This window comes from Podarcis filfolensis (assembly GCF_964270895.1).
Source record: "Podarcis filfolensis genome assembly, chromosome: 15".
NCBI lineage: Eukaryota > Metazoa > Chordata > Lepidosauria > Squamata > Lacertidae > Podarcis > Podarcis filfolensis.
This window is the reverse complement of record NC_139618.1, coordinates 20,386,931-20,413,434: the sequence shown is the minus strand read 5'-3', so window position 1 is coordinate 20,413,434 and position 26,504 is coordinate 20,386,931. Positions and strand designations below refer to the sequence as shown.

Here is a 26,504-nt window from a genome sequence, read left to right as displayed (position 1 = left end):
AACACAGAGACTCGGCAGGCACCATTTGCGCCCCCCCCAATCCGCGACGGAGCCTCTTTAAAGGCTTCGGAACGGAGGCAGGGTAAGGCGTGGTGCTGAGAGTACTCCCTCGCCTACGGAGTGAAGCCGCAAGCCATTGACAGAGAGCGCCAACTTCTTCTAAGAGTGATTGGATCCTAAAACATCAACCCGTGAGTAATACGGAGATTGGAACTTTAAAAAATTTCTTATCCTGGATTTGGAACGAGCGGGAAGGGGCTAAAAAGGAAGTCCACCCCCCCCCTCTTTGTAAACAACTTAAAGCAAAGGACTGGGCAGCTAAGGTCGAGAGAATCTGTTTTTTTGCTTTTCTTAACTAAGATCCTGACCTCACGGTTTGGACATTATAAGAAGATATTCTGGAGGATAAAAAGAATTTTGGGAGCTGAAACTACACCCCCCCCCTAGACCCGGGAACGTCCGATGAGAAAGCCTGTTGCATGGAAGATTTTGACAGCTGTCAAGTGAGCTGCTAGTCAGCTAGTTGTCAGCTGGAAAAAGAGAACATTGTTTCTGCTGTTTTTGCTGGTTTATTCGGGATAACTTGTTGAAAATAAGGTTGATACAAAATAACTGGACTTTTGGTTTTTGAGCTGAAAGGAAGATTAAGGAATTAAATCCCCCTAGAGGGGTAACAAGGATACTACATTACAAAAATGGCTGGAGTGTCTAAATTCCAAGCAGAATTGGACAGAGCACTGGTTCTCTTGGGAAACTTACAAGATGAGTACGATGCTTTGTCTACAGAGGTATCGCTATTACACTGGACAGTAAACAACAGCTTGGAGTCTGATAAGGATTTGAAACAGGAAGCCTATTCAACTGAACAAATAAATGAAACCGAAAGCGTAGACACGATGGAGCAATATGTTCTTTTTGAAGAAAACGAAGGAGGAGATGGAGGTTTGCAGGAGTCAAAGGAGAGCTACAATATGAGGCCTGACATGATGATAAAAAAGGACAATAAAAACTGGATGCGGAAAGCCTGGTTTGATTGGGAATTTGGAAAATGGAGAGATCCTCTTTTGAGGAGATCTGAAGACCTGAGGATTATAAATTTGTTGAAGGTGGAAGCTGGAGCTGTGGGGACATTTGGATTTGAAAGAAATTTGAAACAAGAGTTGGAATACCCCATAGGCTTTGCTTTTGCTTTTAAGTATGGAGGACTGGCTAGAAGTAACACCGATTCTGTTGGGCCGGAGCCCCTCCGAGACCTGGGGCTTAACATCAAGGTCTATCAAAGAGACCGGCAGAAAGGAACTGAGAGAGACATAAGGGCCTCGGACCTGAGATCTCCAGGCTAAATAAATAATATAAAGACTGATGGATATTGGTTGGGGACTGGAACCGGGAGAAGGGTGGGTGGAGGTTGGGAATCCAAAGGGTACATAAGGATAATTTGCATTGCTTTATTTGTTTTATATTTTGTTAGTGGTAAGGAAATTGGGTAAACCGTGGAAGGGAAATTTTGGTCGACCTTAGGAAAAAGGTTTAAGAATAAATTAATGAGGTATAAGTATTGATGAGTAATTTCAATAAGGTGAAACTGGTTTTTTTTTTCTTTTTTTTAAATTAAGTGAAAATAAGGCTGTTAAAAATAAATGGAGGAAATGGAAAAAAGAAATAAAGTAAAATAACAGTATGTTAGAATAAATGTTTAAGTTAAGGTGAAGAAATAAGTTAAGGACTTGCTGAATTGACAATTTAAATTGGAATACAAGAAGGGGAGGTGTGAGGAGGTCTGAGAAACAAGGTTGAGGAAAATAAGTATCAGAAACTGTATGTGTTTTTTCTATTTTTCTGTTTAGTTTTGAATATGCTTTTTTGTGTTGTTTTTATTTTGTTTATTTTTTTGTTTTTGTTTGCTGTGTGTTTTTTGAAAATACCAATAAATATTTAATAAAAAAATAAATAAATGTTTGTTTGTTTGTTTGTTTTTGTGTGTGTGTTTTTGGTACAGGACTATCAGCCAAGCCAAGTATGTCCCAGCACTTGCCTGCTTTGGCTTACGGCTGTTGTGCTCTCCACTTCACGGTGTAGAAGATAAGGTAAAAATGACTTACATGCATGTTGATGTGTCTCCTCTCTGTCTATAATTCTTAGCATGTGCAAAGGCTCCCTGTAGTCAAAGCCCACATTAGAACTTTGTCTTTATTAGGCTAACCAAAATATTTCAAAATGATGGGTTTTTCGGAAGTCTTCATCAAGCTCGAATGGCAAACCACCTTGTGCGTCAGATATTTAGGGGCCTTTTTAAAGGGACTTGTAAAAAACCGGCAGACAGGACTATGCAAAATCCAGCAGAGATTCATAGAGGTTTGGTTCTCCCAATCCCCCACTGTCCTGTTCTGGATGCTTCCCTCCCCTTCAGAGGCTCAGTGCTTTCTCTATACAGTGCTGTGGCAACCAGGGGTCCACATATGGCCATTTTTCTTTCTTGAAACCAACTGATCATTGCTTCGCTTCTGGAGAGAGACATTAATTTATTCTCATTTATAAAGACAAACCAATGGGACCTGCAGCAGAATGTGTGCCCTCTTTGGTTTGGCTGCTAGAGGGAGCTTTAACACTGCTGTATAAAACTGACGTGTGCCGTTTTACCACAAAGTAGGGCAGAGCGAGTTTTGCGGAGGCATTTTCACACCATTTTGTGCTGAGCTAAGACAAATTTTCTGCGGGCTCTATACACTTGCTTCCTCAAAAGGCTTTGCCCCTTGTGTTTTTCTTTAATGGAGGACTTCTGCGCAACACATTCTTTCCATAGTTTTTAAAAAATTATTATTTACTTGAGAGTGCTGCTTGCTCAACTAAGGCACAGTGCATAAAAGGGAGCTCACGTAAATAAATGTGATGCACACTTCTCAATCATTCAGCCAGGTAAGAAGAGTAGGAGGTGTGGTGTAGAAGCTTCAATTTGCCATACAGGGCATGCTAAAAATAGAGTATGTAGTCTGCCTTCTATTGCAATCAGCAGCAACACAAGGTAGACTTTCCATTTTTCCACTCCTGTGTGCATAACAGGGTGTTGGGGAATAATTATATTAGCAATCCAATATTAACTGGACCTATGCTAAAAGCCTACTGAAGTTCCCTCACCAGAGGAGTAAGGTAGTGTGTGTGTGAGAGAGAGACTGGCTCTAGTTTCTTCACATAAAGATGCACATGCTGTAAAAGGGGAGTAGTGGTGTTAGGTGCGGGGAAACTGATGACATGGATAACTCTTCCTGGCACCCACCCACTCACTCACCTGTCTCTTGTTGCTTTTCTAGGTTCTTCGCCTTGTGTTCCACCGTCTGCTCGCTGTCATCCTCATGCAGCCAGAGAGAGGTGCCTCCAGTGGCTCATCAGCCACTATTCCATCTCAGGCTCTTGGCACTAGGAACCTAGCCATCGGATTCATCAGGTGAAGCTCAAAATGGCTGTCGCTTGGTGTTTGTGCTTGTGCATCTAAGCAGGACAGCATTAAACCATCCTTAACTGTCAACTCTTTGTGGGTGGCTTTAGCATTCTGTGGTTCAGGTTCGCGGTCTGAATGCTTGAGATAGCCTTAAGAAGTGAACAGATTTATCCATATGCAGCCTTTATGCACTTATTAACTCCCCAGAGCTGTGAGGACCGGAAATGTAAAAATAAGAGTTGCTGTTGTTTCACATACTATGATCTGGGAACAGCATGTTGCTGCATTACTAAAGCTAAGCAGTTATATGGAACTAGTTGGAAATCTGGATGGGAGACTACTGGGTGCCTTGTATATTGGGGGTGTATTTTTAAGTAGAATATAAATATGTAAAATAATGTTACATGGAACCTGCTACAATCACATGGATGCTCACTGAACTGATCTCTTGCCCAGAAGAAATTCCTACTTGCCACAGGTGACCAGACGAGTGGCCTTTTACAAGCCTGCTACTAGGGGTCAGATACAAGTATAGATATCTGCTCCTCCATGACGCTCAATATCTTTTGCCCTACCAACTTCATAGTGAGAGAACCTTGTATTTGCTGCCCTTACTTTTGGAGGAAGGGCAGGATAGAAATACCATAAATGTACAAACAAGGGCACTTGTTAGTTTCATGGGGTTTCCTTCTCTTAAGGCAGATAAAGCCCCAAAGCTCAAGGTCAGGAGTTCATGTCCCACGATCTCCATGGGATGGGAAGATCTGGGTAGCCCATCACAGTAGACAGTACAGTGGTACCTCGGGTTATACACGCTTCAGGTTAAAGACTCCGCTAACCCAGAAATAGTGCTTCAGGTTAAGAACTTTGCTTCAGGATGAGAACAGAAATCGTGCTCCGGCGGCGCGGCAGCAGCGGGAGGCCCCATTAGCTAAAGTGGTGCTTCAGGTTAAGAACAGTTTCAGGTTAAGTACGGACCTCCGGAACGAATTAAGTACTTACCTGAGGTACCACTGTATTGAGCTAGATGAATCAGTGGTGTATCTTGGCCAGGTGCCCAGAGCTTCTTGCCATGTCGTGTCTGACTCTTCCATTTTTGTGCAGCTCTCTGATCGAGGAACTGAAAGAAGTTGCCTACCCTGTGCTGCGAATCTTACTGCAGCATATTTGTGTCAAGGTAGGTTATAATCTTTACTCTCCTGTCCAGCTGCATAGCATGTCTCACTTCTGAAAAAAGGAGGCATCGTTTTCTTAAAGACAGCTGTGTAGTGGCAGCAGCTGGTGACCAAGCTGCTTTCATGGACTGGCCTCCTGAGAACTTTATTTGGACTGGATTCAGTCCAAGGTTTGCCTGTTTCCTCTCCCCAACTTTAGAATGACCATCTTGTTGGCGCTGTTTTTAGCAACATATAGAGGACCGTGTGTTTTTTTGTAACGCTGGAGCTAAACGGTTTTAAAACCAAACAAGCCAGGAATTGGATCTTGAAGTAATCTATTAAAGACTTTTACAGTAACTGAATTTCATAATTTGTTTCAGCAGGCCTTTATGATGCAACGCAACTCTATGCTGTCATTCAATACATCACACTGCATTCCTTGGGATTCCCCCGGCCTCTGTATCTGGCAGCCTAAGGCCAGTCCCTTGCTTTAATTGGTTGTCAAGCCAGGGATCTCACTTGCACTGGGTCTCGTTCAAGGGCTATCTGTTGCCAATCTCTCTACCCTGCTCCAGAAGTTGCAGCAATTATGATGGATCACCTGACTTCACTTAGCCTTGACAATTTCCTTTATTCCATTTGTTCCAGGTTCCTGATAAGTCTGAATACCGAACATACGCAGCATTGGCTGTGACGCAACTGCTGCACAAATTCCCTTGTGCAGAGCACGCTGACTTCGTAGCTTGGCTGTATAAATTTTCACTCAATGACAAGGTGAGGGCAGTGGTGGTTTGCATGCTGGCCCTTTAGGAGAGCCAGCAACATCCCTGACATGCTGCGAGCAATAAACTGAACACCCAGCTAGCCTGTGACTAGTGGTGCCCTGCTTTCTAAGCTACATGGCATCTTGGGGTTCTTCTTCCAACAGGCCTCCTACAGAGTATTTGCTCTTGATGTGGCCTTGGCCCTGTTGGACCTTCCAGAGCGGGAGCAGGACATCACCTTGTCTGAGGAGCAGCAGACATTTCTGAAACACAAATTCCTAATGCAGACCATGGTCCTCGGGCGGTGCGTGGACAAAGCCCCAACTGTCCGCAGCAAAGCACTTTCAAGCTTTGCTCAGTGTCTCGAAGCAACTTCCACACTAAACAGAGAGAACATCCAGGAGCTGATGCAGGGCAGTAAGTATGGTGGGGGATGTGAGCGCTGATCATCAACAGGCTTCACGATGTTTCGGACAGAATGTGGGACGTTAGACTAACGGGGTCCAAGATTCAAATCCCTGCTTTGTCCTGAAGTGCACTGATGACCTGGGAGCAGTCAGTATCTCTGAACCTATTCTACCTCACAGGGTTGTTGAGAGGATTGAGAAGTGTGATAACCCCATGTGCACAGCTCTGAGTTCATTGGAAGAAGGCCTGCCAACTAAGAGATTCTTCAATGCAGCAAGAGAGAACTGGCACTCTGGGTTTCCTTGTGTTGACTCGCTTCAGTTGATTGTAGAGCTAAGGTCCAGAGCTGGGCATGATCTAGCTCAGAGGCTGCTAGTTGTCAACCCCTCTTCTGCTTCGTGTGAGCTATCCTCAGACAGTGTGTGTGTATATAAAAAGCCTTCTTTGGCTGCCAAATTGCATTTAATCTTCTTCCTTTTACTTGCCCCCACAGCTGCTAGTTCTACAGTACAGGACTCAAACGTGCCTGCAAAGACATTCGTAACCAACACAGAAGGTGAGCCAAGCCACCAGATAGTGGTAACCCTTTCAAAATTGCCATGCCTGTTCTTGTAATGTACCAGTGGAACTTGGAATAAATGCTTGAACCTATTAGGAATGACTCCTGGTGGAGAAGAGAGGAGGATAGCTGAAAGACTGCCATGTCTCATACAAGCCTGCCCAGACCTTCAGAAGAGTTCTCTCTGTTTCTATCAATGCCAGAAATCCATTCAGCAGGAATCAAAGAGAGGTCTGTCAGAAACTCTTTGCTCAGGGAACCTTCTCCATTCCCCTTAATACCAACAAGCAGCTTGCTTGATCAACTGGTTTGTTTATAGCCAGTGTTCAACTGTGTTGAATTTATTGATGTCTTGTACCCACTCTGTTCTCACATTGTCTTTGGTGATTTTGGATTTTACTTTTAATGCTGTTAGCAGCCCATTGGGTAGAAAGGCAGGACACAAATTAAACAAACAAAGAAACCTAACTCTTAATTATGAGAATGTGCCTTGGCTGAGGCTATAATTCTGAAGCTACAATCTCACCAACTGGTCACCTTTGGAGTTGACATCCCAGACAGGTGGGTAAGATGTTTAGTAAGACCCTTCTTTTTGTCCCTAATCACTTGCCCACCAGCTGTCTAAGACATAAGAGTCCTGCTGGATCAGACCTGAGGCCCGGCTAGTCCAGTATCCTGTTCTCCCAGTTGCTAATCAGATGCCCATGGGGGACCCTATGAGCAGGGCATGAGTGTGACAGCACCTGCTCCCACTCTGCCCAGTAACTGGAATCCAGAGGTATATTGCCTCTGATACAGGATGAATGTACCATGGAGTTATTTGGAAAAAAAGTAGCAGACAGGCCAATGAATGATAATCCACATCTTTGTTATTTTCTGCTTCCAAGCTGTCTTCCTTGAAATGTTGGGTCATTATGACATCACAGCTTCAGAGTGACATCACAAATCTCCTCTTTCTTGGTAGTCTGATCTCTGGGCAACTCTTTGGTTATGGGTAAATGGATCCTAATACACTTCGGTGTAGTTTCTGTTCAGTAACCATTATTATTCTTGTTATTATTATTAAAGCTTCCTCCAGCCATTGTCTGAAGACTTTCCCAACATTCAAAACTTTAGAGGTGACCGAAGAGCGCAACACTACTGAGTGTGATGGTATGCTGGACCCATTCTTGGGTTTTCCTTTTTAAAATTCACTCGCTTTTTCCTACTTGATCATCTTCAATATATTCAGGGTTGTTGTTTTTTAATTAAGAAAATAGTTACCTGTACAGAATATTGTCGGCTTTATTTATAGAAGAAGATTTCACACATTATATCACGGTTACATGTGGGGCAGATCTATGTAGGAATTGTGTGCAGCCCACATGGCAATTGTATGTGTGAATGAAGAGCCTTGGGAATTGTAGTCCTATGAAAAAGGTGGGAATTGTAGACCCTTTATTAAAATCATTCGACCACGCTGGTTGGATGATGGGACACTTTTGCTGCAATCCTGCCCCCCCCCCTCTTATTTTGAAGTGAGCCCCATTGAACTCAGTGGTACATAATTCTGCGTCGGCCTAGGAGTGTGCTGATTAGCAGCTGAGCAAGGAAGAGATGAGAGAGAATCCTGACTGCTTGGTTTTCGACTTTGTGTGTGTGGTATGCGAGTTGTTGTAATGTTTGGTTATCTTTGAGAGGAGAAAGAGCTGGATGCGCATAGTGCCTCTTTTATCTCTCTTTATGTATATTGCCTTGGGCACTTCTGAGTTGAAAAGGTGGTTTGACAGTATGTGTGTGAGGATAGCTAGCTAGCGCATTCCTGTATGAACTGGGAAGGTTCAGGTCTCTCCCCTTAGCCACAGATTTATTAAATGGCCTCGGGCAGGTCAGTATCTCTGTCCTGACCCTATTCGCTCCATGCTCCTCTTTTTACTATGGCAGTGATGATACTGGCCTACTTTTATGGTGCAGTGGAGCATCCTGAAGATAGAAGTTCTCGGCCAATAGGAAGCCAAGTGGTGGTCGTGGGAAACATTGAAGTCCCCCCCCCCCCAAAGAAGCTTGTAAAGGGCAGTTGAAGGAGACTTTCAGAAGAGAAGACTAAAGGAAGATAGCTGAGAGAGAGGAGACAGGCCCACCTGCATAGAATGGTTCATGTGCTAGTCAGATGTGCATAGTAGTATGGCAAAGAACATAAGAGACACCCCGCTGGGTCAGAATAAAGGCCCATCTTAATCTACCATCTTGTTTTTCCAAAGACACTGCATTGAAATCCTCTAGGAGCCCCAATTCACATGGACGGAAGGCAGTAGCCCTTTCCCACTGTTACTCCCTGAGTGCAACAGCATTCCACCCATTTGTGGGTCCCAGCAACTGGTGTAAATGCCTTTGACCCATATTTTCTACCTTTGTGAAGCTGCTTCTGGGGAAAGCCCCACTACTTGATCCAAGAAGCAGTTGCACACAGCCCTGCAATTGGTGGTTGTTGGGTTTTTTTGGGGGGGGGTGAGTATTTTAACCAGTTTTCTTACACATCTCACCCTGTAGGGTGGCACTGTCAGGAGCAAGCCTTTTGCTCATTTTCCGACCCAGCCTATCCACAGGTGGGGGCCCACCCTGAGAAACGGGAGTAATGTTTCTGTGTGGTGTCAATTTGACCCCCTTCCAATTCTCATTGGATAACAGCTTTGCAAGTGTTGTGGGATTACTGAGAGAATGTATGTGAAGCCCTCTTCAGTACTGGAAGCGCTCTATAAGAATGCTAAATCCATACAATGTTCTGCTGAACATACGATATTTCCAAAACCTCTTCTCCTCCACCACCATATTTGTTATTGTTTGCTGTGTTTATTATTCACTTACAGTTTCAATGCAACTTACAACTTAAAAAGCATACTGTGTATGCAATTTAAAATACATCAAAAAGTTAAGAGCTTCATTGTCTTCTTCCCCCACCCCATTGCAACAGGAAAAGAGATCATGGTCATGCTGAGGCTAAGAGCTGCGGATGACAATCCAAGCGTTAGGAAATCCGCCCTCCAGGTATGTTCCTGTCTTCTTTTTGTGCTCCCAGTACCAACAGACATTGCTGTATTCTTTAAAAGTATCCAGTTTTGCAATGAATCATAAAGGAACACATGGGAAATTGCACAGTACCCAGAAGCGACATTCTCAGTATAATGGCTCCCTCTAATAGCAAGCTCAGTCAGCGAGTGCCAAAAGGATTGTAACCAAAATGAGGCCACTAAGAAACAAGTGGAGAGATACTGGGGTGTTTGTGGTTTTTGCAGAAATAATAAATTTTAAAAAGTTTTAAATTACACTTCCCCCTTCAGAGAGGTAATCTCCCTCCCTTAAAAAACAACAACAACAACCCACACAGCCCAGGGAGAGCACAGCATCCATCTTTAGCAGCCACAGAATGCAGATTGTTAGAGGTGGGAAACACTCAGGGGTGGGGAATGGAGTATCGTGGATGAAGGCATAGCTAATTGGAACACCGAGCAGGGACGCTCAGCACTAATGTAATATTGCAGGTCTCACTTGTCTCCATAACTGAGATCAAGGTATTTCTGGTGGTTTCAAGAGTTGGCCCACTTAGCACAGTGCATTCAACCCTGACAGGTAGAAGGTTCTCCAGGGTCTTTTTTAGCTATGCGCTCTGATCGCTCTTAACTGGAGGTACCAGGGATTTTACCTCCCACTGCATCCTGTGTGCATTATTTTTTTTAAGCTAGAGGCATAGTGAGCTATTTTATACCAGACCAGAAATGTCTCCTCTCACCGGCAACAGCTCTTCAGAGTTTGGGGCAGATGCCATTCCCATCACCTGTCATCTGATCCTTAAAAAACAAAAGAAACCCAAAATCTGTCAATGCTGGGGACTGAACTTGGGACCTTCTCCATGGGATCAGATGCTCTACCACTTAGTTCTGGTCCTTCTCTCCATTCGGCCACCATCTTCATCCTCCCTTAATTCGGAATTGGAAGCATACATAACCCGCACCAAAGTCACAGCGAGAGGGAGGGCTATACTTCTAAATAAATCAAATTATCTTAGATTGGTATTGATAATGGCTGAGAGAAGATTCCCGTCCCTGACAGCGACAGCGAATGATGAATGACTTGAGAAATGTGACCTTAACTTGGCCAAATACTTGATCTCCTGCTGAGAGATTTATTACTGTGTAATGAAATATGTAAGCTTGAATAAATCACTTTAACATTTAAACCCTCATGTTTAGAATATTTATAGTGGCATAATGAATCTGTGTGGGAAGGTAATGAATTGGCACACATTTGAATGCGGAACTGCACAGACGTCAGTTGTGCTGAATATTGTAGGTTTCCGTAGCTGGGATAATTGGCTTGTTCCAGACTCCCCCGAGGGTGGCCACCATCCGGGGACCAAAGACTGCTAGCATGATGGCTTTGGAATCTGGGTCTCAAATTTGGCAAGACAGCCTGTCCCAAATTTCCAGAGCAAAGCTCTGGGATGATCCTGACATCCCTCAGTGTGTGTCTGTCACTTAAGGCAGCAGTGGGTGGGGCCAAAGGTGGAAATAGGCGGGGCAACAAATGTTAGCATTCTCTTTTGTATAGTGAGCTAGTTTCTACTCAAATTCACATACCCCTCTCTATCCTCCAGGCAAGTAAGAAGCATTCTCACAGTTCAGAGATACATTCCAACCAGGCAAAGATGCTCAATGAGGTTGCAAAGCAAGGCTGGTGCGAGGTGTGGCCTGGGAAGAGACCCAGTGGCTGGATAGAGAGATCTGGAGGGCCACATCTGGCCTCCAGGCCTGAGGTTCCCCCATCTCTGACAGATGTGTATTTGTCCGATCCCTAGGTGTTGATGAGCATCTTGAAGCACCATGTGATTTCCTGCACCTTGGAGGACTTGGGCACCCTCCAGGATCGATGTCGTGATGCTGCTGTCTCTGTGAGGAAGCAAGCCCTGCAGTGTATCACAGACCTGTTACTGGTGAGAGAAGTTGCTAGCTTTGCTCTTAGATGTGGCTGTGTATGAGAACTACAAAAAAAAAGCCTATCACAACAACTTCAGAATGCAGCACCCGAGCAATACTAATTCTCCACTAATGAAAGATGAGTACAGTGGTACCTTGGGTTAAGAACTTAATTCGTTCTGGAGGTCCGTTCTTAACTGAAACTGTTCTTAATATGAGGTACCACTTTAGCTAATGGGGCCGCCATGCCGCTGCCAAGCAATTTTTGTTCTCATCCTGAAGCAAAGTTCTTAACCCGAGGTACTATTTCTGGGTTAGCGGAGTCCATAACTTGAAGCGTCTGTAACCTGAGGTACCACTGTAATTGAGACTTTGGTGATACTTTGTTTATTGATTCTGTGCATGGCCATCACTATCACCCCACAGCCTCTATTTTACACCAAACGTTGATGGGTGGACCTTGGAGGTCTAGTGTAAAAACAGAATAGACCGCACAAGTTTTTTCAAAGAAGAGATCGTTCACTGTGGCAGCTCCTATTCTCTGGACCCTCTTGTCCATTGCTATTAGGTAGATGCCTTCACTGTATTGTTTTCAACACCCACTAAAGACTTGTGTGTCTGGGCAGACTTGCTTAAACAAAACAAGTTTAATATGTGTTTGAATGTTATTATGTATGTATTTACATATGAGTTTGCTTATATTTTAATGTTAGCTTCCTTTTAACATTTGGTTTTGTCAAAATTTTTAATGAATATTTTATATTTTATGCAAAGTGCTTAGCCCTTATGGATTTTTAAACAGTAGATAAATTAAATGTCAGTCCGGTCCCTGGTTTAAAGCATATTTTGGTTCTGTATATCCTTATATCAAAGAGGAAGGAACCAAACGGAAAGCTTTCAAGCTGCCCTATCCCATTTTATTTTGCTCTAATGGCAGGACAGCCCATGTTTAGGTAAAAATTCAAGGCTGCTCATCCTTGTACCATTTCAGGCAGCCTGTGATCAGCTGAAGAGCGTTGTGATCATTTGTCTGCTTCTGACGCCTCATTATCTGAAATGTCTGTCTTAATGTGATCAGTTGATCTCTATCGGTCTCCTTTCAGTCTCAGCCAGACAATGTTCTGATACAGAAGGCCTGGCTGACGGGTGTTGTTCCCGTCGTCATGGACTGCGAGGACTCAGTGAAGGGGAAAGCCTTGGAGTTCCTGGACCGGCTCTTGCTGCAGCCTATTAAGCACTGCAGTAAGTTCTCCCATGAGGACAGAAGCCAAGTGTTGGCCTGGGACCTCCTTATGCACTTCACAAAAGAGAGTCAAGAACTGAGGTATAGTCCGTAGCACCTGAGCACATGCAGAGCTATCCCTGTGTGGAGCATCACCTATAATCTTAACGCTTATGTTGTCATGCATTTTTAACTTTTGGCACTATATGAATATAACCGCTTTGCCTTTGATCAGATGCTCTGCAACTGAGCCACGGCTGCTCACGGCTGGTCTTATTGTTAGGAATTTTCTTCTAATGTTAAGCCAAGAGTTGCTTCCTTGCAAGTTCCACCTGTTAGCTCCAGTCCTTTCCTGCAGAGCAACAGAGAACAAGCATGACAGACATACAGGTATTGGAAGATAACGGATATGTGTCCCCTTAAGAACATGAGAAGAGCCTGCTAGATCAGGCCAGTGATCAGTCTAGTCCAGCATCCTGTTCTCACAGTTGCCAGCCAGATGCCTGTAGGAAACCCACAACCACGACCCGATCATGAGAGCATTTTCCCCTCCTGCGCTTTCCATAAACTGGTATTCAGAAGCATAGTTTCTCTGACAGTGAACATATATAGCCATCATGATTAGTAGCCATCAAAAGTATTATCATGAATCAATTTGTCTAGTCTTCTTTGAAGGTCCACAGAGCCCAGGACTTGCCGATCAGAAGGTCGGAGGTTCGAATCCCCACGATGGGGTGAGCTCCCATTGCTCGGTCCCAGCTTCTGCCAACCTAGCAGTTCAAAAGCACGTCAAAGTGCAAGTAGATAAATAGGTACCGCTCCTGCGGGAAGGTAAACAGCGTTTCCGTGCGCTGCTCCGGTTCGCCAGAAGCGGCTTAGTCATGCTGGCCACATGACCCGGAAGCTGTACGCCGGCTCCCTCGGCCAATAAAGCGAGATGAGCGCCGCAACCCCAGAGTCGGCCACGACTGGACCTAATGGTCAGGGGTCCCTTTACCTTTTAAGAACATGAGAAGAGCCTGCTAGATCAGGCCAGTGATCAGTCTAGTCCAGCATCCTGTTCTCACAGTTGCCAGCCAGATGCCTGTAGGAAACCCACAACCACGACCCGATCATGAGAGCATTTTCCCCTCCTGCGCTTTCCATAAACTGGTATTCAGAAGCATAGTTTCTCTGACAGTGAACATATATAGCCATCATGATTAGTAGCCATCAAAAGTATTATCATGAATCAATTTGTCTAGTCTTCTTTGAAGGTCATCTAGGTTGGTGGCCATCTCTACCTCTGGAGGGGGGAACCAAAGATCTGGAGCTTGTGTGGTTGCAGGAATCATTTTCCCATAGTCCGAAACTCCAAGCTTCCTGAACTCACACTGAGAAGCAGAAGAGATGAACAAGCTGCTTCCATCTGAGAAAGGGTCATTTCTAGTTGGCTGCCAAGGCCAGTCAAAATTTGTGGAACCCTGATAAGAAGCTCTTGGGATCTGGGTCTGTGGAGGTGTTTGTATAGGGAACCTCTGGGCCGCTAGTTGCCTATTGCTTAATGTAGCCCTTTTGAGTGCAGAGATTGTGGAATGCTAATCGGAAGCATGCAAATGAGAAAGGCAACTATCATTCATTAAGAAAGAGGCATTTGTCTTCATTCTGGAGTGCAATATGCTGCTTGTCTGACTAAGCTTTGATTCCATCTTTTGTAAGAGACCTCAAAAGGGATGAGGAGATGCTTTTAGAATGGCAAGAATACGCGTGCTGATTAAAAGCAGCGTATGTTTTATTAGTCAATAGCGTGTAACAGTTACTGAAATAGAACACCCGCTCATGGGTCGTGCCGCGGTGGAATTTGTGATACTGTCACGAGTCCCAATTTTGGGCCTTGCGTGGTATAATTGGCATTTCTATATTGCTTGCTGCGTTTTCAAAAGCACCTCTATACCTCTCTTCCCCTTTCCCTCTTTAGAACTGGGGGAAACGTAAGTCAATTACTAATTTTTTAAATTCATTTGGGCCACAACGGGGGAGCATTTCGCACAGAGAAGTAAGATGTTTGGTGGCCAGAAATGATGCAGGTCCAACCTGCTCTTAGTCACAAATATGTTTCATATTTGAGGTGGGGTGGGATAGAAAGCTGTCTGCAGGTTTGCTGTTCTGAATTTAATGTTTTTGAATATTCTTAATTTTCCATCTGCTTTGGTAAAGGTTTCCAGGAATCTAAAACATATGCAAGTTATTGCTGCCATGGTAGTACCAGGCAAGCAGAATGACTGTGTTCAGACATAATGATAAATGATGTCTTGTTATTATGGGAATGTGTCTTGGGTGCTCACATGATGTCTCGCCCCCTTCCTCCGGTACAGCAATGAGGAGCATAGAAACTTTGCTTCCATTTTCAGTTAACCACAGTTTTGTGTTACCTGGTTTAAACAGGCCACCTTTGTAAACCAAAGTTTGAGGTTGGCTTAACCATTGTTGCCATCCAGGCATAACACCAAGCTGTGGTTAGTCAAATGTTCCAAGCAAGTTGGTTGATTGTGTCGGAGAAGGAGAGCAGAGAACGCATGAGGCTTGTGCATAATGTTGTCGTTGTTATATTTATACCCCACCCATCTGGGTGTTATACAGCATGTATAAAAAATTGTAAAACATCAGTCATTTAAAAAATCCCAGTACAGGGCTGCCTTCAGATGTCTTCAGTTTATTTCCTTGACATCTGATGGGAAGGCATTCCACAGGGCGGGTGCCACTACCGAAAAGACCCTCTGCCTGGTCCCTGTGACCTCACTTCTTGCAATGATTGAACTATGGCTTAGGACTGCCTCTAGACTATTGTGGTATATCAGATGGAATTTGGAGGAACATGGGTTCCAATTCTTGCTGTCTGTAAAGCTAGCCAGCATTTCTCGACCTAGTCTACCTCACAAGGTGGCTGTGAGGATGACATGTGACAGCCCAGTTTAAGGCAGTTCATCCGAAGATGGGCATTTTTTTGCTACCACTAAGCACCCTTTGTTTCTGTCCTGTCTTTCAGCCGCTACTTGACCAGAGCTTTCCACATATGGTCGAAGCAGGGGAAATTCTCCTCCGTGTTTGTTAGCAGCGTCATCTCCCATACCGAAACCGAGCGTGCTGCCCCTGCTTGGATGCTGCTGGCAAAGGTCTCCGGCTCTTCACCCAAGCTAGATTACACCAAGATAATTAAAGCCTGGGACAGTATCAGCAGGCAAGTGTGACTTGGCCCAGGGGGGAGGCAGCCCTGTGTGTCATTCAGAGGAGAAGGATTTTTGTCTTACTCCATCAGGGCTGTTTGCAACTTGAACATTCTGGTTCTTTCAGGGAGCCTGGTGCTGGCTGGCAGACCATGGTGCACATCCTATGTGTGATTGGGAACACTGCAAAGCACCTGCCCAGCAGCATCCAAAGCAGACTGATGGGTGAGTGTCCATTTGAAAAGCCAACTTTACCCATCTTCTGAGTGTTTTCGTGTTGTCCTAGAGCTCTCTACCTGTCACCTGAACTAACCGTCGGGTCTGTCTGCCTCCCTCACCAGCTCATGTTAAGCTGCTTGATGTTCTTCTTTCCCCCCACAGATGATATCAAATGTTGGCTGCAGGACTCCCAGTGTCCACTGGAGGCGATTAGCCCAGCCATAGAGACTCTGCAGAAGCTCTGCAGTGCCTCCTCAGATGCCCCAAAGGAGACCCAGGTGAGGCTCCGAAATCTGCCTTCTAAGCACTGAACGTCCCACTGGTTACCCTTCTTGAAACTGTCCTTGAGCTATGCTTGCTTCCCCATGCTTAGTAACACACGAGAGAAGCAGTGGCGAGTCCTACTGAGAGGGAGGGGTTCTTCTGAAGCTGGTTTGGGATTTCTCAGCAGTGCAATCAGTTGTAGCCAATCAGCTTCCCTGAAGGACTGCTTTCTCGACACCACAAGTTGCCCCTTTTGATATTAGCAGATGCCAGGATTTAGTCGGAGCGGGCCTGCTTTGCTTCAATTCCTGGCACTGCCAAGTTAAAAATTTTTGCTAGCAGGTGCTGTGGGAGCTACCTGCCCGAGACCCTGCAGAGATGCTGCCACTCAAGCTTGGGCTGGGTCGATGGGAGCATAGAAGTTGATTTTAATAGTCCAGTTTTGAGACTGCTAGCCATCTTTTCCTGGTTTGGAAGAAAGGGAAGATTGTGTCCAATATTATTATTATTATTATTATTATTATTATTATTATTATTATTATTATTATATTTATTTATTTATTTATTATATGCCATCCATTTGACTTGGTTGCCCCAGCTACTCTGGGTGGCTTCCAGCAAAATATAAAAACATCAAGCATTACAAACTTCCCAATACATGGCTGCCTTCAGAGGTCTTCTAAAAGTCTGATCGTTTCTTACCTTCTTGGCATCTGATGCGAGAGTGTTACACAGGGTGGGTGTCACTATCAGGATGGCCCCCTGTCTGGTTCCCTGTAACTTCACTTTTCACAATGAGGGAACTGTCAGAAGGCCCTCAGAGCTGGACCTCAGTATCCGGCTGAAAGATGGGGGTGGAGACTTCTCTTCACGTATACAGGACCGCATCAACAGCTCAGAAATGTACTGGGAACCAATGGAGATCCTTCAGGACCAGTGTTATATGCTTCCAGTGGCACCCAGTCACCAGTCTAGCTGCCGTATTCTGGGTTAGTTGTAGTTTCCGAGTCACCTTCAAAGGTAGCCCCACGTAGAGTGCGCATAGATTGCATTGCAGTCATCCAAGCAGGAGATAGCCAGAGCATAATGAAAGGCTTCCACATTTGATTGCTTATACAAGGGTGCTAACTTCAATAAAATGTTGTGGGGGCCCAGGTAAGCCCCACCACACATAATTTATCACATGATGCAGTGCGCACACAAACACACACACACACACCCCATTTGAATGGGAATGACCATCAACGGGGGCAGGGCTCAAATATTTTATTGTAAGGGCCGAAGCCCCCACGGCACCTAGGAGTTGGCTCCTGTGCCATGAAGAGAGGAGCTGTGTGGGTGGGCAAAGACCTTGTTGCTATCTCAGTTTATTATTGCTGGGTGAGGCCTGATATAAAGCAGTTGCCTATCACTGCAGAGGAGTGTTGGGTGTTCTCTTGCTTACCAAGGAGCAGTGATAAGGTCTGGCCAGCACCCAGCATTACAAAAAAAATAATAGTATACCGTAAAATACCTCTCAGAGCCCTTTGAATCACTCAAGACGTTCCCCAATAACTGCTGGAAGTGGGGGTGTGGTGTTCTTGGCAGAGGAGTTGATGTGGAAAGGTCTCATTGATGCCAGAAAATCCAAAAACCCCTTAATGATTCTTTGGCCACTGTGGAAAGTAGAAGGGTCTGTTAAGACAATTTAGCCCGGTCCCTACAGCTGGGTTTCCAAAATAAACCTGCATTGTTCTCTTCTGGAAAAGGCTTCTCATCAAAGAAAAAACTACTGACTTTTTAAGAGTGATCAGGGGATTTTCTCAGCCTGGTGGTCTGAGAAACTTACATGTTGGGAGGGAGAGAAGGGGAGAGGGAGAGAAGCAACAGTGGTTCCTTAGTAAAGAATTAAATCAAGGTGTCTCCATGTTTGAACAGGATATGCTGAACAACTTATTTGGGGGTCTTGTAGCCACGTGTGATCATTTCATCTCGAGTATAGTCCTCCAAGAGCGCAGAGCAGAGCAGCTACAAGAAGATGCCTTGGTAAGTGAGACCAGACTATTATTATTTATTAGCTGCATTTATATGCAATCTTTCTTCCCAAGCACCCAAGGTGGTTTACAGTTTTAAAGTACTAAGGCAAATGTTCTAACATGCAAAATTGGGAGCGGGGAGAGAGGAGCCGACCAACTAGAGCAGGCACTGTTGTTTCCCTGTACCTGCCTCCCTCACCCTCTTCTTCATCCTCAAAGGGCGGCTGGTATCTGTTGGTTCTTAAATGTTGTGTTTCTAACATCTTCCTTTGTTCAGCAGCACCAACCTACAGCTTAAACAAGGGATGTGACGGAGCTAGAAACTTCACAGTTCACTAGAGTTGTTCTGTACAGTATGTTAACTCTCAGTGTTCTCCTTTTGGTAGGTTAGACATCTTTTTATCTTGGGTGAGGCTGCACAGCTGTGTCCCGCCAAAGTGGAAAAACACATTTTCTTACTGATACAGTCCATCCTGGCTAGTTCTGACACACTGCGCGAAGGTAAGGCCTTCCTCTTCTTTTGGTGTGCTCTTTTAGAGGGTAGCTGCCCAGTTTTGGATGGCCCATTCTAACTTGGGCATGGTTCTTTCCCTAGCGTCCAGCCCTGGGAGTAGCGAGGACCTTCCACCGTCTCAACCATTGTCCCAGTTCAGAGACTCTGTGTTTCCGTCTGTTGTCAGAGCTCACGCATTCATTACACTAGGTAAGAGCTCTCCCTTGCACAAGAACTCCTTACCATGTGCCACCTCTTCTTGTTCTCCTCCTTCTCCAGTAAACCTTGGTGATATATCAGGGCCAGCAAGCCTCTTTCAGCTCAAGAGCAGCATAACCTTCTGAGAGCTCCATGCCAGTGTGGATGGGGCCAGAGGGGAAAGTTGATAGGTTTTTCTCCTATGTGCAGTAGGTGTGTGGGTGTACTTGCCCCCCCCCAGCCAATCCTCCATGCAGGCAAGCAAGGGGCATGATCAGAGTTCAAAAACACATTTCAGCTAGGCAAACACACTCAAGGAGAGTGCAAAGCAAAGCTGGGGAGAGATGCAGTCTGGGGAGAGGCTTAGGGAGCTGCATTTGCCCCCCCACCCCTGCCAGGACTGAGGTTTAAAATATCCCCTGCTATAGAAAGACTCCTTCTACCCAGAGAAACTAAGCAGCTGAGTTTGGATGTTGGAAATGGTAGGCATTGAGACTTAGTCATACTCTGGGTAAAGGTAAAGGTACCCCTGCCCGTATGGGCCAGTTGTGTCCGACTCTAGGGTTGTGCGCCCATCTCACTTAAGAGGCCGGGGCCAGCGCTGTCCGGAGACACTTCCGGGTCACGTGGCCAGCGTGACGAAGCTACTCTGGTGAGCCGGCACCAGCGCAGCACACGGAAACACCGTTTACCTTCCCGCTATAAAGCGGTACCTATTTATCTACTTGCACTTAGGGGTGCTTTCGAACTGCTAGGTGGGCAGGAGCTGGGACCAAAAGACGGGAGCTCACCCCGCCGCGGGGATTCGAACCGCTGACCATGCGATCGGCAAGTCCTAGGCACTGTGGTTTTACCCACAGTGCCACCCGCATCCCACTCATACTCTGGGTAGAACCACTGAAATCAAATGGGTTTTAAATGAATCATGCCTAATCTAAATCCCATTGATTTCTGTGAGTTTACACTAGAAATGGTTAAGTCTGGATCCAGTTGACTGTCTTTAACCATGGCAGTGTGTTAGTTAGTGGGACTGCAGATTGCACACAAGGGTCTCCCTGCGGCCCCTGAGCCACCCTTCCCCCGTTTGTTCTTACAGAGGATTATTTCTCTTTCCGATTGCTTCCGCGTCACTTTGCTTGGGCCTGCCGCACAGGCAGAAGAGATCGGTCCAGTGGATCAAGCCTAATCCTCCTCCTCCTTCCCTGTTTCTTGCTCTTTGATAGGTAAGCTTTGCCTCCAGCATGAGGACCTGGCAAACAAATGCATTCCCGCCTTGGTTCGAGAACTAGAGCTGTCCAAGGACGTGGCTGTCCGCAATAATGTCATCATCGTGATTTGTGACCTCTGTATCCGCTACACCAACAAGGTAGACAGGTACATCCCCGATGTCGCCATATGCTTGAAGGATCCGGAACCTTTGATCCGGAAGCAGACGCTCATTCTCCTTACCAACCTCTTGCAGGTGAGTCAAGCACAGGTTGGCCTTGGGGTCTTCTCTGTTGTGCTGCACTTGGGCTCTGATGTCAAGGGTGGCAACAGGAAGCCCTAAGTTTGCAGCCCTTAAGATGGTGAAGGAGAGCCAGTTTAGTGTAGCAGATGAGTTGAACAGATGTCAGTTCAGTTCCCCACCACCACACCACCTCAGAAGCTCAAAAGATAGCCTTCAGACAGACTGTCTCCTCTCTCATCTTAATCTCACAAGGTCCCTGGGAAGATAAAATGGGGAGGGAATCTGGGCAGGGATGTGATTTCTAGTAGATGGGAGCTGGGCTTTGCTGCTCTATGCACCTCATCCCTTGGCAACCAAAACTAGAATAATTTGGGCATCAGACTAAGAACGAGAGAATAGGTGGAGATGTACAACCATTGCTCGTTTTACGTAATTATGGTTCATAGAGTTCATTAAACTTGCACATCAAGGATTTGTGGTGGATGTTAGCAGAATTGTATGCATGCTGTGGATTCTGTGGAAAGCCTATTAGCCTCTGAAGCACGCTCATCCTCTCCCCCTCCCAACTTTTGTTGTTGCATAGGAAGAATTTGTGAAATGGAAAGGATCCCTCTTCTTCAGATTTGTCAGTGTTCTGGTGGACCCATATCAGGAGATCGCAAGGTAACACCATCATTTCTTCCCCCGCCCCAGAGTCATAAAATGGATGAAACCTGGTTCTGCTTCCACATTTTGCTTATGTCTGAATGATGGGGGAAATCTTGGAATTTGTTCCCACTTGGTTATTTATAAGAACAACTCTGAAAAGTAGAAAACATTTTTTAAATAAAAGCTCTGGCATCTACAATTCCACTCAGCAAGCACAGACTTGGGGAGAAACTATTTTACCCTTCCCATCGTTTTATCTTTTCATGATGTCTTTGTTAGTCCTTACAAAGCAGGTTTGGATAACACCCATTCAGGTGTTCTTTCCCTCCTCTCCACCAAAAGGAGCAAGAACAAAATGCATTAACAACCTAATTTTTGGCTGCATTTGCAAAATAAAAATATGTTGAGTAGGCACAGCCATTGGGTGGGTGGAGAGATTTAAACTTCATCCCGATGCAATGCAAATTGCCCCCTCTCCAGTCAGTTGATGAGCAGGGATGGACCAGGCCCATTCACATCAGCTGGGAAATGGGGAGCTGTGAGTAGGCGGGTGAGAGTGTGTGTGTGTCTCTTATTTTTATAAAAAAAGTGTTTATAAGTCTGCTTAATGTTTTAAAATCTTTACTGTGGGTTTGGGATTGGAAAATCTTTTGGGATTGTCAGTGGCAATTTGACATTTCCCACATGTATGCTTTCTTAAGATTAATTCTGAAACTTATTCCCAGGCTTTTAAGAAGTTGTCCTAAAATACGGGTCTAACAGGGACAATCTTGTTGCCCTTTGGCTTTCATGCATCACCTGCAGTTGGTGCCACATTTTTCCTGTCTCTCCAGCTGGTGGCGGTCTTGTATCATCCTTTAATGTGCTTTCTGCACAGCCGTTTATGTCTCTCTGTGTGTCCACTTTCTGTTTCGAGGGTAAAAACAGACACTACTCATTGGTCACCTGATTAAAGAAATCTGAGTCAATTAATTGTAATCCATTAATTACCTTGCACTGCAGATAAAACACTAGTCCAGAAGCCAGAAGAATCCTTTCTTTGTTTTTTAGGCCACACACACAAATACACACATCATCTTACACACACTCATCATCTTAGAAGACACAAAGAGATGGTGCCTCTTCTGAGATGGTGTTTTCCACTCTTTTTTAAAATCAGTATTTGTCCTTAAATGATTTAAAAGATCTGCTGTCCGATCTGTTAAGAGACCTTTTTTCACCTGATTAAAAAATATTTAATCTACTTGATCTGGACAATTAAATGTTGTGTCTCTTTCACCTGGAAACTCTGGGTGAAATTAACTTAGGGATGGGGGACCTGTAAGACTCCAACTCCCAGCATCCTTGACCACTGACAATGATAGCTAGGATGGCTAGGAATACCAAAAGCATCTAGAGCAGGCATGTCCAAACTTGGCCCTCCAGCTGTTTCGGGACTACAACTCCCATCATCCCTAGCTAACAGAACCAGTGGTCAGGGATGATGGGAACTGTAGTCCCAAAACAGCAGGAGGGCCAAGTTTGGCCATGCTTGATCTAGAGGGTCACAGGTTCCCTATTCCCTGGGCTAACCCATCTCAACCCTGGGGTTAGGCTGACAGGTACAGATTTTGCCCAAGACCACCTGGACTGAAAAAGGCCTGCCACACAAATAGGTGTACAGTGTGACCAAATAAGCTGGGTGCTTGAACCTATCTTTCCTGAGACCAACACTATCCACTTCCATCACAATGGCTCACACCACATGGTGGCTGTCGTCTTGTGCTTCCAAAAAGACAATCATGATCCCAAATGTTTTCAGGTTACGTCTTATCAGATCCGTCATTGACAGAATAGCAAGCTTCGGAAGTCACAGAACTCTTTGTGTAGTCTAATTCTGTGGCTTTCTAAAACTTACTACATGGTAAAAGTACCTGTTTTTTCAAAAGGTATTGTTCAAACTAGCTTGTATCCTATATTTCCGCAGATTCAAAAATAATATCTTTTTCTTTTTTCTTAATTTTTTTATTTTTTAAATGCAAGCGTTTGAGCTTGGCCATTAAAAATGCCTTCAACCAGATAAGGTGAATGTTCTAGACCTCTCTGTATGATCCCAAATCAGAATGTGACATTTCCTAAGCTCACTGTGTGCCTTATGCCAGGCATTAATTGTAGCATAAGATGCAATTTGGGCATATCGGTATGAGCTGCTGCTGATCCATATTGCATCTTCTTTTGAGTCTGAAATCCCTGTCATCATTTAGACTCTTACAGATAGTCTGCATTTAGATAGCCTGCTTATTTGGGGGTTAAATCTGCAGGATTTATTTGAAGAAATTGGTTTAAAGTCTATCTCAATATCCTACCCCCCCTTACTGTTTTTACAGGTGTATCTGTAAGACTCCTTGCCCATGAGCTTGAGCATTCTATTTTTTAAAAAAAATCACACACGCACTCAGCAGATAGCCAGGTGCTTCTGGATTAAGACAAGCACTTTCTCTTATAGTTTGTCCCCAGCATCCTCGACTTGAAAAGGAACACAGAAAGTTGCCATATACCAAGTCAGACCATTAGTTCATTAAGCTCAGTATTGTCTATATCAGGGTTTCCCAAACCTGAACCTCTAGCCATTTTTGGACTACAACTCTTATCATTCCTAGCCAGCAGGACCAGCGGTCGGGGTTAATGGGAATTGTAGTCCAAAAACAGCTGGAGACTCAAGTTTGAGAAGCCCTGGTCTGTATTGTCTGGCAGCAGCTCTCTGCAGTTTCAGGCCAGGAGTCTCTCCCGGTTTAGCCTCGAAATGCCATTGGAGAGTGAGCCTGGGGCCTTCTGTGTGTGAAATAGATGCTCTCCTGGGAGCCCTTTCCTGGTATTCTGGTTCTGAGGGTTGCATTTAGTGGCAGTGGCTAATAGCTGTTGACAGACAGGCCCTCTGAAAAATGATCTTGATGCTTTTTAAAAGCCACCCATGTTAATCACCATCGCCCCCGCCTTGTGGCAATATATTCCGCAAGCTTAATTATGCATTCATTTTGACTCTGTGTGAGTTTAATTTTACTTATCTGTACTTCAGTCATTCTTCAATGCGGTGCTTTCCCCATTCCCCCCCATCCGCTCCTCCACAGCAGCCTGTTACAGCGTTGAGACCGTAGCAGTGAGCTGCCTTTTCCTGTGGAGCGCATCAACGTTTCATTTAAAAGCTGCCCGGCTATTAATGGGGTATTCTCAATAAATGCCCACACGTAGGGAGCGAGTAATTTTATTAAAAAACGCTCCCTAGTCATTGTGGATTCCAAGCTGTGTCTCAGGCCGGGAATACCAGATCTCCTTAATAAGATCTTGCTAGCACGAGTGACTGCTGGTTAATTATCACAAACACTGTAATTACTGTCGGTGTTTACTGTTCAACTGAGTTATTTCTCTCTTTAATTATGTTGAATTATAATTAGAAGCAAAATTGCAGGATGGGCCCTGAAAGCTTTTCAAAGGAGTCTTGGATAAGGGAGCGGTGTAACAATAGACCCCGTGTTTCTTAAACATTGTGACGTTTAAGCACCACTCTGATTTGAGGTGGGCTTCAGCAAGGGAGGGGAACCTGTGGCCATGTAGAGCTTTGGGACTGCAGTTCCCTTCAACACACTCATCATTGGCCATGTTGGCTGGGGCGGATGGGAATTAAAGCTTACCATCAGAAGAACCACACAATTCCCCACCCCACCCCACCCCAGGCTGCATTTTGAGAGAGCCCCTTTTCTCTTGGCTTCTGTGCCGCTCAGCTGGTCCGTTGCAAAATGTCACCAGTCTACAGAAAAAAAAGTACAGGACAGGCAACCTCCGATTTAGACGCGACAGATATGTGCACATTCATGCTTGGTGCACGTAGCACAAACCCGGAAGTGACCCAGAAACGTCATAAAAGACATCACTAAAAAGGGGGGGGGCAGAACGGGGTGTTTCAACCACACACGACTTCACGCAAGCGCACAGTAACCTGGAATGCGACCTCCGCACAAATCTGGGGTTGCCTTATGTGATTTAGGTACTTTTGGTCCATATCTTGCGATTGTGTTAAATGCAAGATAAAGGGTTAAATGCCTGTTAATCAGGGCTGTGTAAACTGTATTTCCAGTCATAGTTTGGGCTCTTCCCTAGGCAGCCCATTTGGTTGCTTTGCTGATACAAGAAGTAATACTTTTTTCCTGTTTCAGCCCTGTTGCTGATCAACCTTGAGTCGGCAAGTGGTGGCCCAGGGGCTCATTCTGGCTCTGGCATAGTCTTTCTTCCCCCTCTTCTCTCTTTAATACTCTCTTGCACATGAATCAAAACACACAAAGTGGCAACCCAGCAACTGAGGTTCAGAAGGGAAGAGTACCTCACATTGCCCAAAGCCTCTGTTTCTCTCCACCCTGGGAAGAAAAGGGGCTAAGGAGCCCTTTGCCTTTCTCTGGTCATGAGGCAATGAGCTGAAGGGCAGAGCCAATGTAACTGGCCATGCTTAGCTCAGAATATGGCTCCCAGGTAGTTTTAAAAAGCGAGCCACTGCCTGCAAACCAAAGCCACTGAGGTGGCCTTCTGACGTGCTTTCCCTTTCTCCTCCCTGCAGCTTAGCTAAATTCTGCTTGGCGCACCTCCTGCTGAAGAGGAACCCACTGATGTTCTCCCAGCACTTCATCGAGTGCATCTTCCACTTCAACAGCTATGAGAAGCATGAGAAGTACAACCGGTTCCCCCAGAGTGAGCGGTCCGTGGAGTGGTGGCTATTTTCATTAACATGAATGGGGGCGGGAGGGAGGGGGTTGCATGTAGTGGTGAGCAGGATCCTCCTGCGGTCGAAGCGTCACTTGTCATCACTTTTATATCCCACCCTTTCGCCAACAGTACATGGGGATACAAACAACAAAATAATTCAGTCCTTAGAACCACAGTTCAACAGCCATGTTCACCCAGAGTTTGAGCACAGGACAGCAGCTGGGCAGATTCGATTCCAACTTGCGCCTGAGCGCTGCTAGCATGCAGGACTGCCAGATTTCATCGGGGAGAGAATTCCATAAATAGAGCAGCAGCACCAAGGCCTTGCAAGCCGCCCCTACTGATGGGGCAATGAGCAGGACACCTGCTGCTATTTGATGAGACACTGAGGCTGGGAAGTGTTTGGGCCCAGTGTTACTGGCAGCCAATGTAGTGTTTTAAGGACTGGAGTGATACAATCCCCTCTCGTCACCCCACATAGTGGCATTTTGCAATGCTATACTACTGACAAACATCCCCATAGAATATTCCGGTGAAACTGGCTCAGAGCGAATAGCTAGTCCATCTTTTTATACGTAAGTAAATGCCAGTTTCTAAAGTTTTGCCGCACTGTAGTCTGACTGAGAAACAGACCCTAAACTGAGGTGATGCACTTTGGCTGTGGGGTTGATCTTCAAGAGCAGGATCCTGAGGTGCCAAAGTGACCCCTGTTGCAGTTCTGTCCTAATGCATCCTTTGGCCTGCCTTCTCCCAGGTGGGCTGCGGCTTGCTTCTGTGGGGCAAAGTCA

The 26,504-nt window shown here is 45.3% G+C and overlaps 1 protein-coding gene across 2 annotated transcripts in view; it reads left to right on the top strand.

Annotated features, from left to right (window-relative positions):
- The window catches only part of NCAPD3 (non-SMC condensin II complex subunit D3), a 47,991-nt gene that overhangs the window by 10,573 nt on the left and 10,914 nt on the right, over window positions 1–26,504 (top strand). The window contains exons 7-25 of one of the 2 annotated variants that reach the window (XM_083588307.1): window positions 2,000–2,087; window positions 3,309–3,442; window positions 4,541–4,613; window positions 5,242–5,367; window positions 5,522–5,774; window positions 6,259–6,321; window positions 7,393–7,476; window positions 9,275–9,348; window positions 11,156–11,290; window positions 12,377–12,597; window positions 15,521–15,712; window positions 15,826–15,923; window positions 16,080–16,195; window positions 18,099–18,206; window positions 18,583–18,697; window positions 18,792–18,899; window positions 20,111–20,349; window positions 20,921–21,000; window positions 25,571–25,708. In XM_083588307.1, coding sequence (XP_083444433.1) covers window positions 2,000–2,087; window positions 3,309–3,442; window positions 4,541–4,613; window positions 5,242–5,367; window positions 5,522–5,774; window positions 6,259–6,321; window positions 7,393–7,476; window positions 9,275–9,348; window positions 11,156–11,290; window positions 12,377–12,597; window positions 15,521–15,712; window positions 15,826–15,923; window positions 16,080–16,195; window positions 18,099–18,206; window positions 18,583–18,697; window positions 18,792–18,899; window positions 20,111–20,349; window positions 20,921–21,000; window positions 25,571–25,708 — 2,445 coding nt within the window. Of the gene's footprint in view, window positions 1–1,999; window positions 2,088–3,308; window positions 3,443–4,540; window positions 4,614–5,241; window positions 5,368–5,521; window positions 5,775–6,258; window positions 6,322–7,392; window positions 7,477–9,274; window positions 9,349–11,155; window positions 11,291–12,376; window positions 12,598–15,520; window positions 15,717–15,825; window positions 15,924–16,079; window positions 16,196–18,098; window positions 18,207–18,582; window positions 18,698–18,791; window positions 18,900–20,110; window positions 20,350–20,920; window positions 21,001–25,570; window positions 25,709–26,504 lie in introns of both variants that reach the window. The other variant, XM_083588308.1, reaches the window with a different exon arrangement.